This window comes from Girardinichthys multiradiatus, chromosome 9, assembly GCF_021462225.1.
Source record: "Girardinichthys multiradiatus isolate DD_20200921_A chromosome 9, DD_fGirMul_XY1, whole genome shotgun sequence".
Lineage (NCBI taxonomy): Eukaryota > Metazoa > Chordata > Actinopteri > Cyprinodontiformes > Goodeidae > Girardinichthys > Girardinichthys multiradiatus.
The window spans coordinates 27,972,669-27,992,175 of record NC_061802.1 but is presented as its reverse complement, the minus strand read 5'-3'; the positions used below and the strand labels follow the sequence as shown (position 1 = coordinate 27,992,175).

At 39.9% G+C, this 19,507-nt stretch overlaps 1 protein-coding gene across 1 annotated transcript in view; it reads right to left on the bottom strand.

Annotated features, from left to right (window-relative positions):
- Positions 1-880: 880 nt before the first annotated feature.
- Positions 881-19,507, bottom strand: part of ap3d1 (adaptor related protein complex 3 subunit delta 1) — a 32,488-nt gene continuing 13,861 nt past the window's right edge. Inside the window, exons 19-33 of the mRNA XM_047375773.1 lie at positions 19,426-19,501; positions 19,019-19,218; positions 15,812-15,885; positions 13,962-14,127; positions 13,653-13,796; positions 11,321-11,374; positions 9,505-9,597; positions 9,064-9,222; positions 8,730-8,777; positions 6,618-6,807; positions 6,433-6,521; positions 5,666-5,751; positions 5,143-5,264; positions 3,520-3,599; positions 881-3,234 (exon numbers count right to left, since the gene is read on the bottom strand). Of these exons, the coding sequence (XP_047231729.1) occupies positions 3,139-3,234; positions 3,520-3,599; positions 5,143-5,264; positions 5,666-5,751; positions 6,433-6,521; positions 6,618-6,807; positions 8,730-8,777; positions 9,064-9,222; positions 9,505-9,597; positions 11,321-11,374; positions 13,653-13,796; positions 13,962-14,127; positions 15,812-15,885; positions 19,019-19,218; positions 19,426-19,501 (1,677 nt within the window). The 3' untranslated portion in view covers positions 881-3,138. The remainder of the gene's footprint in view (positions 3,235-3,519; positions 3,600-5,142; positions 5,265-5,665; positions 5,752-6,432; positions 6,522-6,617; positions 6,808-8,729; positions 8,778-9,063; positions 9,223-9,504; positions 9,598-11,320; positions 11,375-13,652; positions 13,797-13,961; positions 14,128-15,811; positions 15,886-19,018; positions 19,219-19,425; positions 19,502-19,507) is intronic.

Sequence of the window (19,507 nt, the reverse complement as noted above, 5' to 3'; positions counted from 1 at the left end):
TAAACCTCCTCCGATCAAGTTAGACGTCAAGTTTGCCTTATTTCCGGTTGCCTATTTTCAAAATAAAGCACAATCATTTGTTCCAAGTTTTTTAAAGTTTTTAATATTTGACGAAGATGGCCTGACTGCATACAAAAGCCATTTTCAAATTATGATTTAGTTAGGGACAAAAGGTACATGAAGCAATCTGGCCCCTTCAAAGCATTTGGGACTTCAGTGAACCACAACGGAAGCCTTTATCAGCAAACTGAAAAAAACAAGAAGCCATGGTGAACTAAACCATATCTAAACCTAATAACTAGCTGTTTCATTAAGCAATTATGGAGGGTTATCAAGCAGGAACTGTTTAAAATGCTGTCACAGCATTTTAATTTAAGTCCAGACTTTACGTGTGCCACTCCAAAAACCATTTAGTCTTTTTTAACCTGAGAAAAACTTTCTGGGCTGGCTCAGATCATGGTCCCACTGCATAACATAAGAGCGCTTGAACTTGAGGTACACTGATGGCCAGTCATTCGCAATCAGGATTTTCTGCTAGAGAGCAGAATTTATTGTTCCAGCAGCAGAGTCACTAGGGATGCACAGCAATGTACGAATTTTAGATTTTGAAATTCTAAACCGGAAGTAGTTTTCGAAAACTACGTTATCCTGCCTACTCGCTTGGGTGTGAAACGGTTCACTGAGAAAATTTAGAATTTAAAAACCAGATTAAATTCCTGAACTGTTATTTTGACTGAAATTAACGCTGTCAACCAGAAAAGGGCCAAGCAAGGATTTATGGAAATTAAGTTTAACACGAGAAAACTTGTGTTGACAAAAGTGCATAGCTTAAATGAATAAAAAAAACTTAAACTATGTATAGTAAAGACAAAAACATACCTTTTGGAATATGCAAGTTTTTATTGATTTATTTTTTTGTAACACAAAAAGACTACAGAAGCTTCTCCCAGAAGTTATTTCTAATTTTGGTGGACTTTCTTTAAAGGGAGAGTATATAATTTATGTCGTCCTCTTGACATCATGACAATGTACAATGCTTGATAACTGAATATGGATAAGAGAAAAAAAAAATAACGATTGAAAATCTTTCATTTGAGAGTATATTTCAATGTCACAAGCCAAACATGGTAGAAGACCTCACAATGAACTCAACAAAGGGAGAATTAAGACAGTGGGTTGCTTCTCAGTACACTGCTTCAGGTGAATGTCTAAACTGTTCTTCTGAGCCCCGTGCCCTTGGTGTGATGACACCAAACCCTTCCTTCCCTTGTGTTTAATAATTTAAAACATTCAGTGATATCACATCTGAACAGGTAAAAACACAATACTATTGAAAATAGAAGATGATCAAGAAAACAAAAAATATTTTTAGAGGAAAGAAAAAAACAAAAATAAAGGACAGTATGGAAAGAATATTTTTTGTTTGCGTAAGCATGTCCTGTGATAGAACAAAAAAATAAAAAAATACATTCCTACTCATGCAATATACACATTTTAATCTAATATTATGCAAACAATGATCGTAATAATGAATGATGAGACGGGTGTTATTGGATTCACTGAGGCTGCTTTCGGGAACATGGAATACATACATGATCGTTTCCCGTTAACATTCCTGAAAAATGAAGGATCACCTCTGTATTAAGACTCTACAAACTAGACTGAATATCAAGTGGAATGGCTGACCTGACCTGTTGGTCACAGACATCATTATAATTATCTACAACAGCAGACTGATGCAAAGGAGGAGCCTTACCACTACATATATGAACAGACTAATTTTAATCTTGCTAAACAGGGTAAGCAGTCAAAAAAGAAATGACTCAAACAGAACAACTCAAGAAAGATTTCTAAGAGGAGATAAATTCGTCTTTAGGGGCAGGGAAAAAACAAACAAACTCATGCTTCTAAATGACATGAACAGCAAATGAAAAGATGCAAGGGAAACATCAGGGATGTCACCTGGGTGCCGGCTGACATGGGTGGAACAACCGTGATGCAAACGTTCAAGTGGCACAGGCGGAAATATTTGAAAAGAACGCAAGACAGAGCAGGTGCCTCCTCGTGGTGGAGATCAACTAATACTGGACCACAGGAAGCCTAAACGGCATCTGCTAGCAGAGAATACTCCTTCCTGATGAATAGTTATACTCTACGCAAACAATTTTTTTTCTATTTTATTTATGGAAGGAATGATATGTAAATTCTTCTGAGGAGCTTGAATAGACTGTAGGAGAAAAGGCACAGAGCAAAAATCACTGAACCACTAAGTTTCATTTTTTTAAATGCCACCACATCATTTGACCATTGCCAATAAGAAACTAGGGACAAAGCTTTTTATTAAACCTTTAAACCCCCTGCCTTTTAGTGTTTTTTAGCTTTGGTTTCATCTTTGCTCTATCGTCAATGCAGCTGCCCAAATGTTTAGTCTTCACACACCAGGTGAGGGACCAAGTAAGAGTACTACAGTTTTTCCAGCCAGGGCTCCGAAAGAAACAAACAAACAAACAAAAAAAAAAGTCAGTCACACTGTTCTCCAGGCCCACAGAGCAGAGCTGCACTGATGTTCAGTAGGCAGAAAGTAAGGAGCTGAGACAAAGGCGCAGACAGGCTTCAAACAAAAGAGAACGAAAAGAAACCCATAGGTCAAACAAAAACAAACTACTGACTAAAACATAAAACCTCAAACAGTAAAAGTACAATTCAACCATCAACAGCAAACATCCAGTTGATACATTACACGACTTTCACAGAATGAACCGCCAGCAGAGCAGGAGGGCGGAGGGGGTAAGGCCAGGGAGAGCAGAGGACATGAGGCAATCCAGTGTAAGGAGGAGCTGGAGAACAGAAGTAAAAATAAAAGTGCAAAGCAGAGAAGACGTAGCAAGTAGACAGTGAGTCTGTAAAACAACTCAGAACACAAGTGAGTGACCACAGAGCTAAGAGTGGAGAAAAGAATCAAAGTGTGGGTGCGCCAGAGTGGAGGTGACGAGAAAGAAACCTTGAAAATCTGAGGACTAATAAATAGAGTGAAGCTGGAGGTGCCAGCCGCAGTGTTTCGTAATGTGATTGTGTTGCTTTAATGAGGGAGTGGGTGGCATGGAGGGGTCGGGGGCACCCTGGGGCCGTCAGAAACAATCAGCACTGAGAGAAGGTCTGCTTGATCTCATCCAGCACATTCCCAAGCAGTGTCGGCTCGTCACATTTTGCATCAATGGACACCGTCTGGCCAGACTGGGAAAGAGCAAGCAACAAAGTTAAAATTTTACAACTCACTTTAACTGTTTGATATCAATCTCTGAGACTCTAGTCGGGCTTTAACCTGGATGGATTGGTTGTAAATTCCACAAAAACTAAAGGCTTTAGACATAATAAAATATACTTCATGCTGTGTCAGAGGGTCGCTCATGGTTGTAATTAAATAGAACAGAATGTCCTATAACATATCAGTTTTTTTTTATCATCTTCTTTTCTCTTTGTTTTAAATAAAATTTAAAAAATAACTATGGTTATACTTACAGTTTTGACCAGCAGACAAACGTGGTGACCCTGGATGGACCTGCTGTACATGGAGGCACAGGAGTCGATCCTCTCCACAACTTGTCAAAGACAACACAAAGAATCACGAGAGGTATAAACCTAACAGCATGGTGCTAGAGGGATCTTAATAGGCTTTAAATGCCTGATGCTCCCAGTGTTGCATGCTGAAATACTGCCAACAAGTCAAAAAATGCTGGACTCTTGTGTGGTGAGACATGAAAATGTCTTTATAAGATAAATCAAAACCTACTCACAAAGCTCAGTATAAATCAAATACCAGGGGGCGCTGATAAAAGAAATTATGCCTCGTAAAGACAAGCAACATTTGCTGTGCTAAGCACTACGAAACTTCTTAGCTACACTACAAGTTTCTGAAGTAATTTCTTCTTATCTAACTTCTTTGGAATTGCTTTTTTTCCTCATATTTGTGGATCGTTCAGTCAGCAGAGCTTACTTTACCACTCTTATGAGGATACGTATTGTGTTTCAGTGGCTGATGTGTTACTTGCGCAACGACACGCACAATCGAACATTTCGAATTTAACTGAACATGCTGATGGGGGTTTGGAGCCCTTTCATTACTGCTTGCAGTCTCATTTTGTAATGTTATCCCTACAAACAAATGCCTCAAGTACTCCAGTCTTACTTATAAGTCATTTATACAGCATTTTTCCCAAAGTTAAAATACATGCACATATAGAATATAAACAAAAAACATCCAGTAAACACTATGGAAGCGCCACACACACAAAGGCTCCACCCTCTTTAGTTGTCAATCCGCTACGAGAGAAAACCAGTAAAACCCTGATCATCTGACCTCAGGGACCTATTTGGAGAGTGCAAGCAAAGTAAGTTAGACAGATAAAAAGGTGCCTAACCATGCAGGTCCTGGGTTAGGATCAGGCTTCTATGCACATCCTGAAACCATCTGGAAGCTTGGGTGAGGACACCAAGACAGAAGCTACGTGACAGAACTGAACAGATCTAGTCAGCAGCCAGGCTGCAGCCTTCTGGCCTAGCTGAAGATGGTCTGCAGATGCTTTGTTAAGACAAGTTAATAGAGAATTGCAGTTATTGAGATGTGATGAAACAAAGGCGTGAATGATCATTTCCAGCGTTTGCAATATTTCTAAGGTGGGGAAAAACGAGAGCAGGTCCCCTTTTTGTTCAATGAGTTTTAAAGAGGTGATTAAAACGACAATCTATATTTGTAAACCGTTATATCTGCCCTGATGAATAAGGCAGAGATAAATGGGAGATTTTAATATTCACCTCACAACATTATAACTGATCTTTAGGAACCCCTTAAAGCCTTGGACAAGTTTTTTTTCTCTGGCCCAACTGGAGTGTCAGCGCTGAGGCTGAGAGAAACTGAAGGAGGTTGTGCTCTGCAGGCACCAGCCAACTTAGGACTAAAACGGAGTTGGTGCAATAACTCAGTGTGGGTGGTACACAATCTTGCAAAACAAGAGAACATTCCAACGATTAAAAAACAAAAATGTCTGTTTGTTCTTATATGTGAAGCATCTTTTAAATTTAGGGATAACTGTGATTTAAACTTTTAAAAAACACCACAAAAAAAAAACCAAGTAGAAATCTTACCTGAGAAATGGTGGTGAAAGCAGATCCTGGCCAGAAGATGGTGGAAGGGCATGTTAACTCCCTCCAGCCGGACTGAGCTGCTCTGCAGGTCTCCCGATTCCAACAGTTTGGCGAAAGCGTCGCTAAAAAGAACAAACCAAATGACGAGACATACTTCAAGAAATGGACAAAATGTTCAGCAGTTTTCATTCCCAGCATTTCTAGTGTCAAACCAAAAAGACACCGGTGAACCTAAAGCATGAAGAACACTTATAAGATTACTAAACATTTAGGCCCTGTCCATGAACTCTGTAGGAGCGCACACAGTTCCTGGCTCTGAAAACAAGTAAAATTATGTCCGGGGGGGATTTTCTATTCCAGCCATGATGATCACATGACTGCGTCACCATCCGAGTGGTTTGAGGGCCCAAATAAAGGTGGCATTTTGTTGCAGATCCATGTTGAAGCATTTTTTAAATTGAAAAAATAAAATTAAACTTTTTTTTTTAAAATATCTGTGTATGTGTGCATTTAAAATGCCCACCTGTAACAAGGAGTAGTGATAAGGTAGGAGGTGCAGGTAAAGTGCAGTTTAAAGTCCAGTTTCTCGTGAGTAGAGTCGTCTTCATTCTGCAGAACAAATATAGCAGAAAATGTTACAAATACATACCTTTCTTGTTTTGGTCAATGCAGAAATTGCATCCTCTGTGGTTCTCTACTTTTCCAGTCTGTTTAAGACCCTGGAAAAACATGCAGCACTGAACATTCATAGCCCCACTGTTTTTATTCTCGGAAATTTATCTTGTTCTACCATGTTCAGCCTTCTTTTCTTAGGGCATCCTCTGCAGGTCCAGTTTGCTTCAGTTTTTGGTCCGCTGACATCAAAACTAGCCAGGTTCAAATTAAACAAGGTAAACATTATGTTTTACGTGATAATACAGATGCCCAACAGTAAAACTAAAATGACTACAATAATTATACAGACACAATGGGAATATGATCCTCTATAGGATTTCCTATTTGATTTCTGGTTTCAGGGTGTAACAAACAAAAAGTCGTTGAAAATAATTTAAAAAGATTTGAACTAAAACCCAAGGCTTGAATTGTAAAATTGTGCAACTAAATCTAAAAGCAACATCACAAATGGCTGTCAAACATAAAAAACAAAAAACAAAAACTGCACTAAAAACCTTTGGCAATCATAAGTGATGCTGCGAGGCAGTGAGTATAAGTGTGGTGCTTCTACAATGTTTTGCATTTTTCTGTTTTATTTATAGGAATAGTGTAGTTCATGTGATTTTTAATACCGACCTTAACAATGAAGGTTAGAGTTCCCTTCAGTTTCTGTGGCATTACGATGCTTTGCACAGTGAAGACAAATCGTGCCTCGTTGGACACTCCTTCATCAACGGAGAAAAACAAGTTGATTTTAGGCAATGCCACTCAAATGTTACTGGTGGGGCTGTTCTGGATGCATTCTGCAGATAATTTCTCACCTGGAGGAAGCTGAAAGGGGACGACGAGGCCATCGTGCGGACCTGAGCCTTCTGGCCTCTGCAGTTTGGAGTTCAGAGAGTCCAAGACGTTGAACTCCATGGATTTGAGGAAGCTGTTGCACTTGTTTTCAAATATAACAGACACAACCACCTGGCTGCCATCTTGCAGGTTCCCCTGGATGTCATACACCTTGAGGATACACAGGACAGGTAACTACACAGGTTCCCATCTCATAATCACAACGCCTCATTTATTCCCCCAGCAGTTCAAAAACGTAAGAAAATTGGACAAAGAAGGTTTTCAAGAAACATCGGAAATCAGATTAATTAGTCTGAAGCGAAAGGACGCAGTGTTTCATAGAACCAGTCTGAACACAAGAAGATCAACACAGGGACAAACGTTCAGCCTTAGAAACTGAAGCAAAACTCCACAGAGGCGTTCATGTACTCTGACCCAGAGGACAGTCTGTACACAACAACAAGGACAGAGAAGAGCACGTCTAGGAAGGAGTTTGTAAGATACTCTGACAGGATGGTAACCAATACCTCGTCAGCATCTTCCATCATCTTTAAAGAAAGTGAGACCAGAAAGCAATTTAGACTTTTTCCTTCATTTTGTAATCATACTCAGAATATCCACCACACCAATATTGTTGCTAACATTTTCAAATGCAAACAGCTTGTTTACTCAGTGTCGTTCCCAGAAACTTGAATCCTTTTTCATCTGTTCTGACGTGGAACCTAAAAGCCTCGGAAAAGCATCTATATTCCGTGGAAACGTTCACATATAGTCATGTTGCAACCATCAACTTCAGCGTATTGTATTTAAGTTGGATAGACGAACACACAATGGCACATAATTGTGAAGTGGAAGAAAAAGTACGCATGGTTTGAACGTTTTTTTTTCTCCAAATAAAAACCTGAGGCATGCATTTGTATTCAAATCCCACGAATCAATACTTTGTGGTGCATTAACAGCTGCAAGTTGTTTTGGGCACGTCTGGAGACATTTGCCTTTTCACCTTTTGAAAATAGCTCAAACCCAGATTGGATGGAGAGCTTCTGAGGGCGGTTTTAGGTCTTGCCACAGACTGTTAATTGGATTTGGGGCTGGACTTTGACTAGGCGGTTCTGACATTGGTATATGCTTTGATATAAACAAGTCTATTGTAGCTCTGGCTTATGTTTAGGGTAACTTTCCAGCTGGGAAGTAAACATCTCAGCATCTAGAAGGTTTTTCTCTCAGGTTTGTGCTGTATTTAGCTTCCTCCATTTTCCTTCTTTAGTCCATTTCTGGTCTGATCCCTACAAATCATCTTCCTCATATTGGATTCACCCAGCGTTTGTGGCAAACTATAACGTACTCTACTTTTGCCTTTCAACCATGTCTTTCTTTTTGCAACCGTTTTATAAAGGATACTTTGTGGAGTGTACCACCATGGTTTTGTCATAAACTACCCCACCTAACTGTGGATGCTCTGGGGGAGAGTTTTAAGAATAATGCTCTTCTTGTGCGCCCCATCAGTTTAGATGGACCGCCATGTCTCAGTAGGTTTGTGTTCTTTGGTCATCACGATGCCGTTAGTCCTATAATGTTCTCAAACAAACCTCAGACACCTTCAGAGAACATCTGGTTTAGTTTACACGCAGGTGAACTCTTATTTACTAACTGGCTGACTTTGGAAACCAAATGGTTGCAGTGGATTTTATTTTGAGGATATAGAGGTTGAATACAAATGCACAAAGGTAAAAAAAAAAGGTTTGAAACAATGTCTCCCTTTCATTCCACTTTACAGTTACTACTTTGTACAGCTCGAATATATAAAGTCCCAATATGAAGAGCAGCAGGAATCTGGGTAATCTTAGCTAATCAAACATTTTTCTACAAAATAAGACAAATGTTTATAAAATAAAAGCCATAAGCAACAACTGTGTCTTAATATCAGATTGAATCCCCAACAGAATCTAGCTGTAAATCAGCATTTCAATAATAAAATGCCAATCCTGAGACATTCATGTATTAGAAGTTAAACTCGGGAATCAAATGTTACCATGAGCCAAATAAGGGCAAATGGAGGATGGGATTTAAAAGAAAACATTCCAGTCACTCACCATCTTGATGTAGGAGTTCTCAGCCAGCAGGCAGTAATTGGACATTGGCTGAAAGGAGAGAAGAGCTCAGGTCACATCAGCCATTCTGCATCACTCAAAGGGAAAAGCAGGCAATAGGACTTTGTTCTGTGTTGCTGATGCTGAATAAGCAAGAGTGTTTTTGTAGCAGCAAGGGAGTTAGAAGCAGTAAAAACAATAAAGATAAATGATTCTGCCTAAGCTCCTCTGGCTTTGACGTCAGAGACATTAATTGAGAAAAAAGGAACATGGATTGATAATTACTTTGGAAGATAAAACACTTTGGCAGCCTTAGTGTTACTGCTTTAACACTGACCGGGAGAGGCTCCTCTTCCTCAACGGTGCCGTTCTGAACAGACTCTTTTCCACCTCCGTCGCTATGGTGGTGATGCTTGTGATGCTTCTTCTTTTTTTTCTCCTTCTCCTTCTCCTCCTTTTCCTTTTTCTGTTTCTTCTTCTTGTGTTTTGAGGACTTCTTATCATTGAAACACAAAAATGTGGGCACCAATTAAAGTTTGGCCAAAAAAAAAAAAAAGATTAAATAAAACATAAAAAAAGTAGTGAAAGTGGCTGAAGCACAGAAATTAAACTGAAAACAATGCAGAGGCTGTCGGGTTGATGTCATTTACACCAATGTGTTAGAATGAGAGCTGCAACGTGATTAACCCTGCCAGGGCGTTGTGACCAGGAATCTCGAGCGCCGCAGCTAAACGTTTAACTTGACTTTGTAATTATCACATCATCAGCGGTGACTCACCATCTCCTCCATTTCTGTGTCTTTGGGTTCTTCAGGCTCAGAGTCGGGTGCTGTGACAGAGGGCTCTGGGGCTGCTGCTACTGTTGCTGCTTCCTGCTCAGACACACACACACACACACACACACACACACACACACACACACACACACACACAAAGCACCAAATTAATGCATTAGCAGGAGAGACCCACAACAAGTAGCACACACAGCTGTGTTTGCCACATTGAATAGGTAAGGAGATCACCAAACATGCCTAGCTGCATTATGTTGTGAATGCACCCATACATGCATGGGGAGGTGTCTTAAAACTACTGCACTAATCGGCAACACAAACTACAGTTAAAATACTCAGATGGTCTGACAGGCATGATCTAAGCAACAAATTAAATGTATGCAGATAAGATCTGTTATGCTGGAGTGACAGTCAACACAGAAACAAAGACACGCTGAGGCATATTTCTAGGTTCGTTTGTTTTTCTTCAGGGCTGATGAGCTTCATGATAAAGTTCCAAACATCTGATTCTGTTAAGCAAGTGTCCAATAAATCTATTAAAGACGTAAAAGCAAGACTGTGTGAACATCAGAAGGCAAGTTGTTTTGTTTAAATAAGAGCATAGCAGGTTTTCTCCTACTGCTTACAGACAAGATGATGTATGAGAAAAGGAACAAGACAAATGAGAAGCTTAATTCCATTTTGTGCAATCTTGGCAGAAGAGGCGAACAACCGTTTCAAACAGTTACTGTTTCAAAATCGCAAAGATTTTCACGGTATTCCCACGGTTTAAAGTCATTTTAATGAGATGCCAGGGAAAATGACAGGACTGACCAAGGTTTTCAACCAGCCGTCCAGAGTTTGGAGTAATGGAGCACTACAAGGGAAAAGTGTTTTTGCCTTCCTTCACCCAGCTGTAGATCAGCTGGGTGAAGCTGGGTAAAGGAAGGAAGGACAACATGTGGGGGAAGGTCAGAGCTGTCTTACTTCCACAGAGAGAACCCAGGGTACTCTGACCTCTGCTCTGGCAACTTATAAAACCACAAGAACATTATGATAGAACTGTAATAATTTACAATGGTTCAAAACCTTCATACCTACATCATAACACAAGCCAGCCAATTCCTAGTTGTACCCAATATTATTACTATAATAAAGTTATTATACCAACAATATTGTAAACAGTTGAGTGATGCCTATACTTTAGCGTAATAGGGATAACTATATCTCTGCCGCTGTAAAAAACACGATGAAGAAAAGTCTAAAAGCTAACGTTGTTTACATGCCTTCTCAGATCTTGCTATGAATGCTCCTGCATGCAAACAGAAGAAAATCTCGACGCTCAATCGCTTTAACCACAAAATTACTTTGAGAGCTTCCCAATCAGGGATTTACATCTCTCTAGGTAATATTCCCAGGGTTAATATTAAAAAACACTAAAATCCACGTGACTGCAGAGGAAGAGTCAGAAGACATAACATGATGCGATGTGGACACCAACAAAACAAACACAGCCCACTCCAATTTTTTTTTTTTTTTTTTCCCACTCCCACTTTGACCTCAAAAACAGGAGGACACCCACTGGGCAAAACAAAGGCTAATGTGAACTACCAGCACTGTTTCACAATCACAAACAGAGTGTACAGGCATACATGCTAGAGAAAAGAGGTGCACTTTAAAATGGGAACAGATAGATTTTTATGTGCCCTGAAACAGAGTACAGTAAATCCAACATGTGAGGAAACACAGGATTATGAAACAGGGATGTGCAAACTGAGAACAGGATGGCAGGATGTGGAGAGAGGGAGGGAGGGAATGACTCAACCTGGGTGTTAGAGGGCACTGGAGCGTTTGAGAGCCAGAAATCCAGGTCCGAAACCTAGGAGAGGGAGGCGGGGGGCAGGAGGTGAGAGGGGCAAGAGCCACACAGGTTCTGTATCTTACTACTATTCATGAAAACGGATAGAGAGATTACACTGCACTATTTCATGAATAAATCAAGTATTTGGCAAGAGACTGCACAGTCAGCTATGAGGAAGCCGATACTAGATCACAGGAGCTGATTGAAAGAGAGTTTAGGAAGAAGCAATGGAAGCGCTGAGTCAAGCAAAGATGATCAAACAGATTTGTTTACATGCAACCTTTGAACAGCAAAGGTAGGACAAATATAATCACATTCTTGACCGATATTATATTTATCCGTTTCTGATTGTGTGACTTTGTGTACAGCACCTCGCAAAAGTAACCATACCTCTTAAACTTCGTGGCAGTTTGGGACATTAGAACCACAAACTGTCTATGAAATTTATTGAGAATTTGTCTGACATAGCCACAAGCAGAGCATAATGGTCAAGCGGAAGGAAAAACATACATTGTTTGAAATACATTTTTACTAACAATTGTAAAAAGTGTGGCATGCATGTATGTTAGCCCCTTTTATTCCCAAAACCCTAAATAATATCCAGTCCAACCATTTACCTTCAGAAGTCATCCTATTAATGGAGTCCACCAGGGTGTAACATAAATCTCAGTATAAAAAAAGCTGTTCTTTGAAAGCCTCAGAGGTTGTTGGAAAACATTAGAGAACAAACGGCATCAGACAGGTCAGGGATAAATATGTGGAGAAGTTTAAAGCATGGTGAGGTTATAAAACAATCCCAAGCTAAGAAAGACACTAAAATGACAGGTCATTAATTAAGAGAATTAACCAAAAGGCCCATGGTTACTCTGGAGGAGCTGAAGAGATCCTGTTTTCCACAAGCAAATATGAAGAATGGTGGAGCCAAATGCAGGGCAATCTTAGAAATAGTATTAGTGGCCACAAAAGATTTGAGACTGGGGCACAGGTTGAACTTCCAACAGGAATCCATTGTAGCCAGAGCTAGGTGGTTTAGATTAAAGCATATTTATGTGCTAGATTGACCCCAAAGTCCAGACCTAGATTCAATTAAGAAACTGTGTTGATTTGAAGAAGAATAGGCAAAACAATTCAGCCATTAGGTACATAAAACAGGTAGAGACATATCCCATGAGACTTGCAGCTGTTATTGCAGTTAAAGGGCGGGCGGTACAAACTCTTGTTGGTTGATTATATATACAGGCCATGCTTTTTTGTCTGTTATTTAAAAAAAGACTTCTTATAAAATACTTTATTGAAATATTCTGAAAACCATGCACCATTGGCCTTCCATTTGACTATTATGCACTAATCTGTATTGGTCTAACATATAAAATCCCAGTAAAATAAATTTTGCTTGTAATATGATTAAATTAGGGCTGTCATAATAATCAATATTTCTATTTAATCCATTATAAAAAAAATTTAATTATATAATGATAGTCATTTACATCAAAATGTATAGAAACTGAGCCATTTTCATCTTCCAAGCAGACACGGGTTCACACAGCAGTACTGCATAAACACTCGGACCCTCCCCTTCAGAAAATCACCTGAACAATCATGGCAGAGAATCAAGACACTAAGCTGCTGCTGGAAGGTTTAAACTAAAGCAACCTCGTAAGTATATCTGGAAAAGAACCTTTGCAGCACTCTTTAGCTGACGAGGCAAGTGCAAAAACGGTGTTTATTTTGCCAATTAGGCAAGACGAAAAGCCGAAGGATGCCAATAACCTCAGACGCTAGTTGGTCTCCAACTCCTGTACATGCAACAGTGAAGTAAAAACCCTCCCTGACATCATATGCTAACATCATCCGTTAGCTACTTACTGACAGCCCCATTAGAGTGCTGAGTTAATCTGAGCATCCCCATTAAGACGTTTCCCAGATGTGGAGATGGTGTGGAGTCCGAACCACGTAACATTCTATTTATTTAAGTTACTTTTGAATTAAATGTATTTTGCAAAATTTCTACTTTGCCCTTGTGACAATGAAAATGTTGTCATTCTATAATTGGTAATATTTTCTGCTCTTTATTAAACCCTGTACCTTTAAAAAAAAAAAAAATTGTTGCATCGGTATCGAAAATGCTAGTATTGCATGTTTTTTAAGTATCAGCATCATGTTTGACATTTTTGTGTCCCTAGATAAGTTTTAGGGGTTTGAAAACTTTTGCAAGGTGCTGTAATTCATGGTTCATAGCAAATCTTGTACTACATAGTAGAATCTGTCACAAAATAAACCTGTTATAAAAAAGTACCTCTGCAGTGGTAGATGTAGAAGGTGCTGCCACTTGACTTGTTTCTTCTGATTGGAGCACAGGTTCCTCAGCCTGACCCCCAAGAAGATCCTCCTCCTTGTCTTCATGTTTGTGCTTTTTCTTCTTTTTCTCTTCTTTGCTCTTCTGTGAAAGCAAAAAATGATTCATGTGTCAGTCAGGCTGAGGAACAGACCAAAAGCAGCTGACATCTTGCTGTTGTTCTTCACCAAATCTGATATTTAGTCCACCTTATGATACAAGAAGGACTGAACCATTTTGGGTGTCACAATCTTTGCTTAACACCTTCACCTTCCGATCTCGGTCTTTATCTTTCTTCTTCCCCCTCTTTTCTTTGCTGCTCTTCTTCTTGGGTTCCTGCAAAGTTGCATTTTCGGTTTCTCCATCTGTTGGGCTTTTCTGGGCCTCAGGTGCACGGTGTGATCTGACTGGTAGCTTCTCGTTGTCTGCAAGCGGCCTGGACAAATAGAATGTACAGAAACCCTTAAGTTTAATCACCAGACATTTTTATACAAATGACCCACCTGGACTTGGTCCCATGATCTGGAAAACTACAAAATATTAATATGTTATGCAAGCTGACAAAATGAGGCATACTTGGTGCAACAGAAAGCGACACTCAGGCACATTCAGGTTTTACAAAATGCAGTGCTGTGCCATTTCTCTAACAGGGCCAAAAGCATTAGACATCATGACATTTCTCTACGCAAGCCTGCAAGTTTTTTCCCCCTGCTGGCTGTGTTCTATGGAGCAGATGCTTTCTGCCAGATGTCAGACACCATTTTAGAAATGTTGATGTTCTGGGCTTCAAAAGGTGTACGCTAGCACTGATCTGAGGGCACATCAGAGAGCCAGCAGCCAGGTATGCCTAATCAAACCCAGTAGGCCTGATGTACCCCATGGGATAAGGCCTCTAAAAGCATGCTGCATCTTTTCATGTTAATGAAACGAATGTACAACATGCTTTCAGGAGCCTATCACAGGAAGAAGGGTTATTAAAGATTAAAACCTGAGAACATCAGCACCAACAGGTAAATATCCATGTTTGTAAGCTTTGATATATAGTGTTCGTTTAAAGAGAACATAAAGAGTAGAACCATTTGTTTGAATTAAAGATGCTGATATTTTCAAGCTAAGTGCAAAGGCAGAGGAAAGATGGGAAAAAGCATCTGGGAAAGAGAAACAGGAAGATTATAGATGTCCCAACGTGCTAGTTTTAAAAAATACAAGGCAGGAAGAGAAAAGAAAGGAGTTACATAGGGCAAGCTCCAACTATAGATGGATGTAATGTAAGTATATAGGCATCTATTTGCAGAAAGACAAAGCCAGTCGGTGTGCAGCTGGAGCCCACTTCCTGTGGCTGGGGTACTACTCACCTGCGCCCAGCCGACTCCATCAAACTGCCCACAGAAGAGGCAGTGATGGTTGTGTGCAAGAATAGGAAAGAGGAAGAGGAGATAAATGAGGAGTGTGAGGAAGGACAGGACCAAGTAACATCGACTTTGATGCTTTGGCCAGAAATCTCAACACAATGTGAAGAGGCAAAATCTTCAGACTATTTATAGTTCATTTAAGACATTTTCAGGTCATCATTTCAAACATAACAGCACAGTAAAACAGCTTGAAGTTTAAATAGTCTTGGTGGTTCTCCCATATAAGGACATCTGTGTGCCTCCTAGTTATGACCTTGAGATTCAAAGAAGAACAGGTGAGCCATCAAGGACCACTGATAGGAGCAGGATGTGCCCCCTTCCCAGTATTTTGAAAAAAGGAGAAAATTGAAGAATTTCAGATTTTTCAAGGAAAAAAAACTTTAATATTTTGGGAAACATGAGTTAAAGGTGAGAGAAAATGAACAGAGTCCATTTTAGGATAAACATAACCCGAAAATGTAGAAAACTGTTTGATAGATGTAATCAGTACTGTGATCAAAACAAAGGATTTCAAAATAAATAAAAATGATTTTAAATTAAAATTTATTTTGAAAAAAAGCACACTATGGAAATGTAGCTTCATAAAACAAAATAAAAACAGAAGTGGATTGTCTGTTCAGTAGGTATTTGAGGACATTTCAAATGAAGAGTTAAACTAAGAAAGGTTAGAACATGAACTGCAGCTGGATCAGAGCCGTAGAGACTCACTTGTCCAGGTCGATGTCCAGAGCTTTGTGGGGGTCACTGGGGTCTCTTTCATCATCATCACTGGGTAAGGCATTCTGAAGCAAGTGGAGACAGCAATCAGTTAATAACCTGGCAAAAAACATCTTATTTTAACGAGAAATCTGGACTTCTATTGTTTTCTGTCTCAGACACACATAACAGTACTAATTGATTCAGGAAAACCGAGGCAGCTTCTATATTTATTTTCTTATTCAGAGAGATACCAAGCTACAGTCATTCAGAGCGACTTCCGTACAAGTTTATGAAAAGTTATGTTGAGTCTGATGATTTATAGCTGCACTGGTGTCAAGGATTACAAAGCGCTGATGAGCTCCCAAAGCAGAGAGACCGAAGGATCGTCTGTGTGGCACATTCTATGCCGTGTGGTTCTACACTCCTGCTCAGACGCATCAGTTTTGTTTTCCTTTGCCTGCAGCTTCACACATTAACTCATGTAGGAGGGAAGAGATGGTTACTGGTTTAAATATATAGCATGATAGTAGTGTAGTCTTAATATAGTTAGTCATAGTGCTGCAGGATATTAGGAAATCTGGCGACGACAATATCAGCTATGATATCTGCCTGTTTTCTTCTTTCCTCCCTTTCTCATCTGTGCCTCCATCACTGTGTGACTTTTAGCATTTTAGACGATGTCATCTGTGTCCAGTGTGAGCATCTGCTGCCGTGAGACTCTGTTCATCTGGCTAAATACTACATTAGCATGTAAACCACAAGTTCACAACACTTGGAGTGTACAGGTCCATCTCAAAATATTAGCTTATTGTGATAAAGTTCATTATTTTCCATAATGTCATGATGAAAATTTAACATTCATATATTTTAGATTCATTGCACACTAACTGAAATATTTCAGGTCTTTTATTGTCTTAATACGGATGATTTTGGCATACAGCTCATGAAAACCCAAAATTCCTATCTCACAAAGTTAGCATATCATTAAAAGGGTCTCTAAACGAGCTATGAACCTAATCATCTGAATCAACAAGTTAACTCTAAACACCTGCAAAAGATTCCTGAGGCCTTTAAAACTCCCAGCCTGGTTCATCACTCAAAACCCCAATCATGGGTAAGACTGCCGACCTGACTGCTGTCCAGAAGGCCACTATTGACACCCTCAAGCAAGAGGGTAAGACACAGAAAGAAATTTCCCAGAGTGCTGTATCAAGGCACCTCAGTGGGAAGTCTGTGGGAAGGAAAAAGTGTGGCAGAAAACGCTGCACAATGAGAAGAGGTGACCGGACCCTGAGGAAGATTGTGGAGAAAGGCCGAATCCAGACCTTGGGGGACCTGCGGAAGCAGTGGACTGAGTCTGGAGTAGAAACATCCAGAGCCACCGTGCACAGGCGTGTGCAGGAGATGGGCTACAGGTGTCGCATTCCTCAGACCTGGGCTACAGAGAAGCAGCCCTGGACTGTTGCTCAGTTTCGGATGAAAGCAAATTCTGCATGTCATTCGGAAATCAAGGTGCCAGAGTCTGGAGGAAGACTGGGGAGAAGGAAATGCCAAAATGCCAAAAGTCCAGTGTCAAGTATCCACAGTCAGTGATGGTCTGGGGTGCCGTGTCAGCTGCTGGTGTTGGTCCACTGTGTTTTATCAAGGGCAGGGTCAATGCAGCTAGCTATCAGGAGATTTTGGAGCACTTCATGCTTCCATCTGCTGAAAAGCTTTATGGAGATGAAGATTTCATTTTTCAGCACGACCTGGCACCTGCTCACAGTGCCAAAACCACTGGTAAATGATTTACTGACCATGGTATCACTGTGCTCAATTGGCCTGCCAACTCTCCTGACCTGAACCCCATAGAGAATCTGTGGGATATTGTGAAGAGAACGTTGAGAGACTCAAGACCCAACACTCTGGATGAGCTAAAGGCCGCTATCGAAGCATCCTGGGCCTCCATAAGACCTCAGCAGTGCCACAGGCTGATTGCCTCCATGCCACGCCGCATTGAAGCTGTCATTTCTGCAAAAGGATTCCCGACCAAGTATTGAGTGCATAACTGTACATGATTATTTCAAGGTTGACGTTTTTTGTATTAAAAACACTTTTCTTTTATTGGTCGAATGAAATATGCTAATTTTGTGAGATAGGAATTTTGGGTTTTCATGAGCTGTATGCCAAAATCATCCATATTAAGACAATAAAAGACCTGAAATATTTCAGTTAGTGTGCAATGAATCTAAAATATATGAATGTTAAATTTTCATCATGACATTATGGAAAATAATGAACTTTATCACAATATGCTAATATTTTGAGAAGGACCTGTATTAGCCAACAACTACTGCACTCCAAACAGTCCTTTGGGATATGAGCATCGAACAAACAGGTATTGCGATGGCGATGTATTATGCCATTCTAGTGTGTCATACTGTTTGAAATGAAATTACCATTAAAACCATCTGCTTTTATCTGCTTAACTAGACACCAGCTTCTCAGACGTACTGGACTACAGGCCTTATATCAGTTTATTTTTGGCAGGGCAGCCAAAATAATAGCATGACAGTTCATGCCAGGTTTTCAGCCTCAGGAAGCCTCAACTACTTTACAAGATCATCTCTCCTCACGAAAAACACTGAATGCTGGGTGCTTTGTGTGTTCAGGCTGCAGACTAATTAAGCCCAGAGAGATATGCAATGCAGATATGTAATGTATTCTGAGTGTGTCGGTGAGAGAGATAAAATGATGAGAGACATTACACCTTTTTAACTTATACTACTGCTACTGTTCACTTGATGTTCAGATAAAACTGATTACTTTGAATTTGCAAACAGTTATGATTATAAAATATTTTCCTCTTGTGAAGCGATAGTGTACTTCGTCTGAGTGTAGCTACTTCTTTTAAAATCAAAAATAAGTTTTTTCCTGTTAGGCAAACAAGTTTCCAACATGGAGACTTTTAAGTTTGCCAACATATTAAATATTGACTGTGTTTGACACAATTCAGCAAACTGATTAAAATCCCCAACTAGAAGTCACAACTGAATGACATCTAATGCTCAGCAGGTACAGAAACACTAAAGGCAAAAACAAAGCAAATTATAATTGATCCCCTTCTACACAGTTGGTAGAAGCAATATTAAGCACTAAACCTAAACAGCGGCTGTGACTGATGTTTGGGTTGAATGGTGTTTCTGCTTCATTATTACAATCTTCCAGCAAGCCTACCTCTGGCATCTCCTCTGTAACAATGTCCACCATGTGTGCTGGAGCGATGTCCTCTTCGCTCTCCGGACCCGAATCATGTTTCTTCCCTCGTCCGCTGCGTTTTTCTTTCCTCTTCTTCTTTTCCTTCTTCTTCTTCTCTGCTCTCTCTTTCTGACGGCGCTCTTCCTCCAGTTTCACATACTGGTCAGACATAGGCAGACCTAAACAGCAGAGACGTCATTTATAAAAAAGACAAATTAAATAAAGCAAGAACCAATGACGGGAAACGCTGTGTGGAATGTGAGATTGAGGTCATATTAACTGAAAATATGATTTTTAGTAATGCTTAAATTTAACTAAACTATTTAGATGTTGACAAGAGTTCTGAGGATTAATCTTTGTATTTGTGTTAGGATATTGGACCCTACCTGGGACTTTGAGAGGCACATTGAGGTCAATCTGCACAACTGGAATGTGTTCCACTCCAGGAGCATCTTGGTACACCTACAG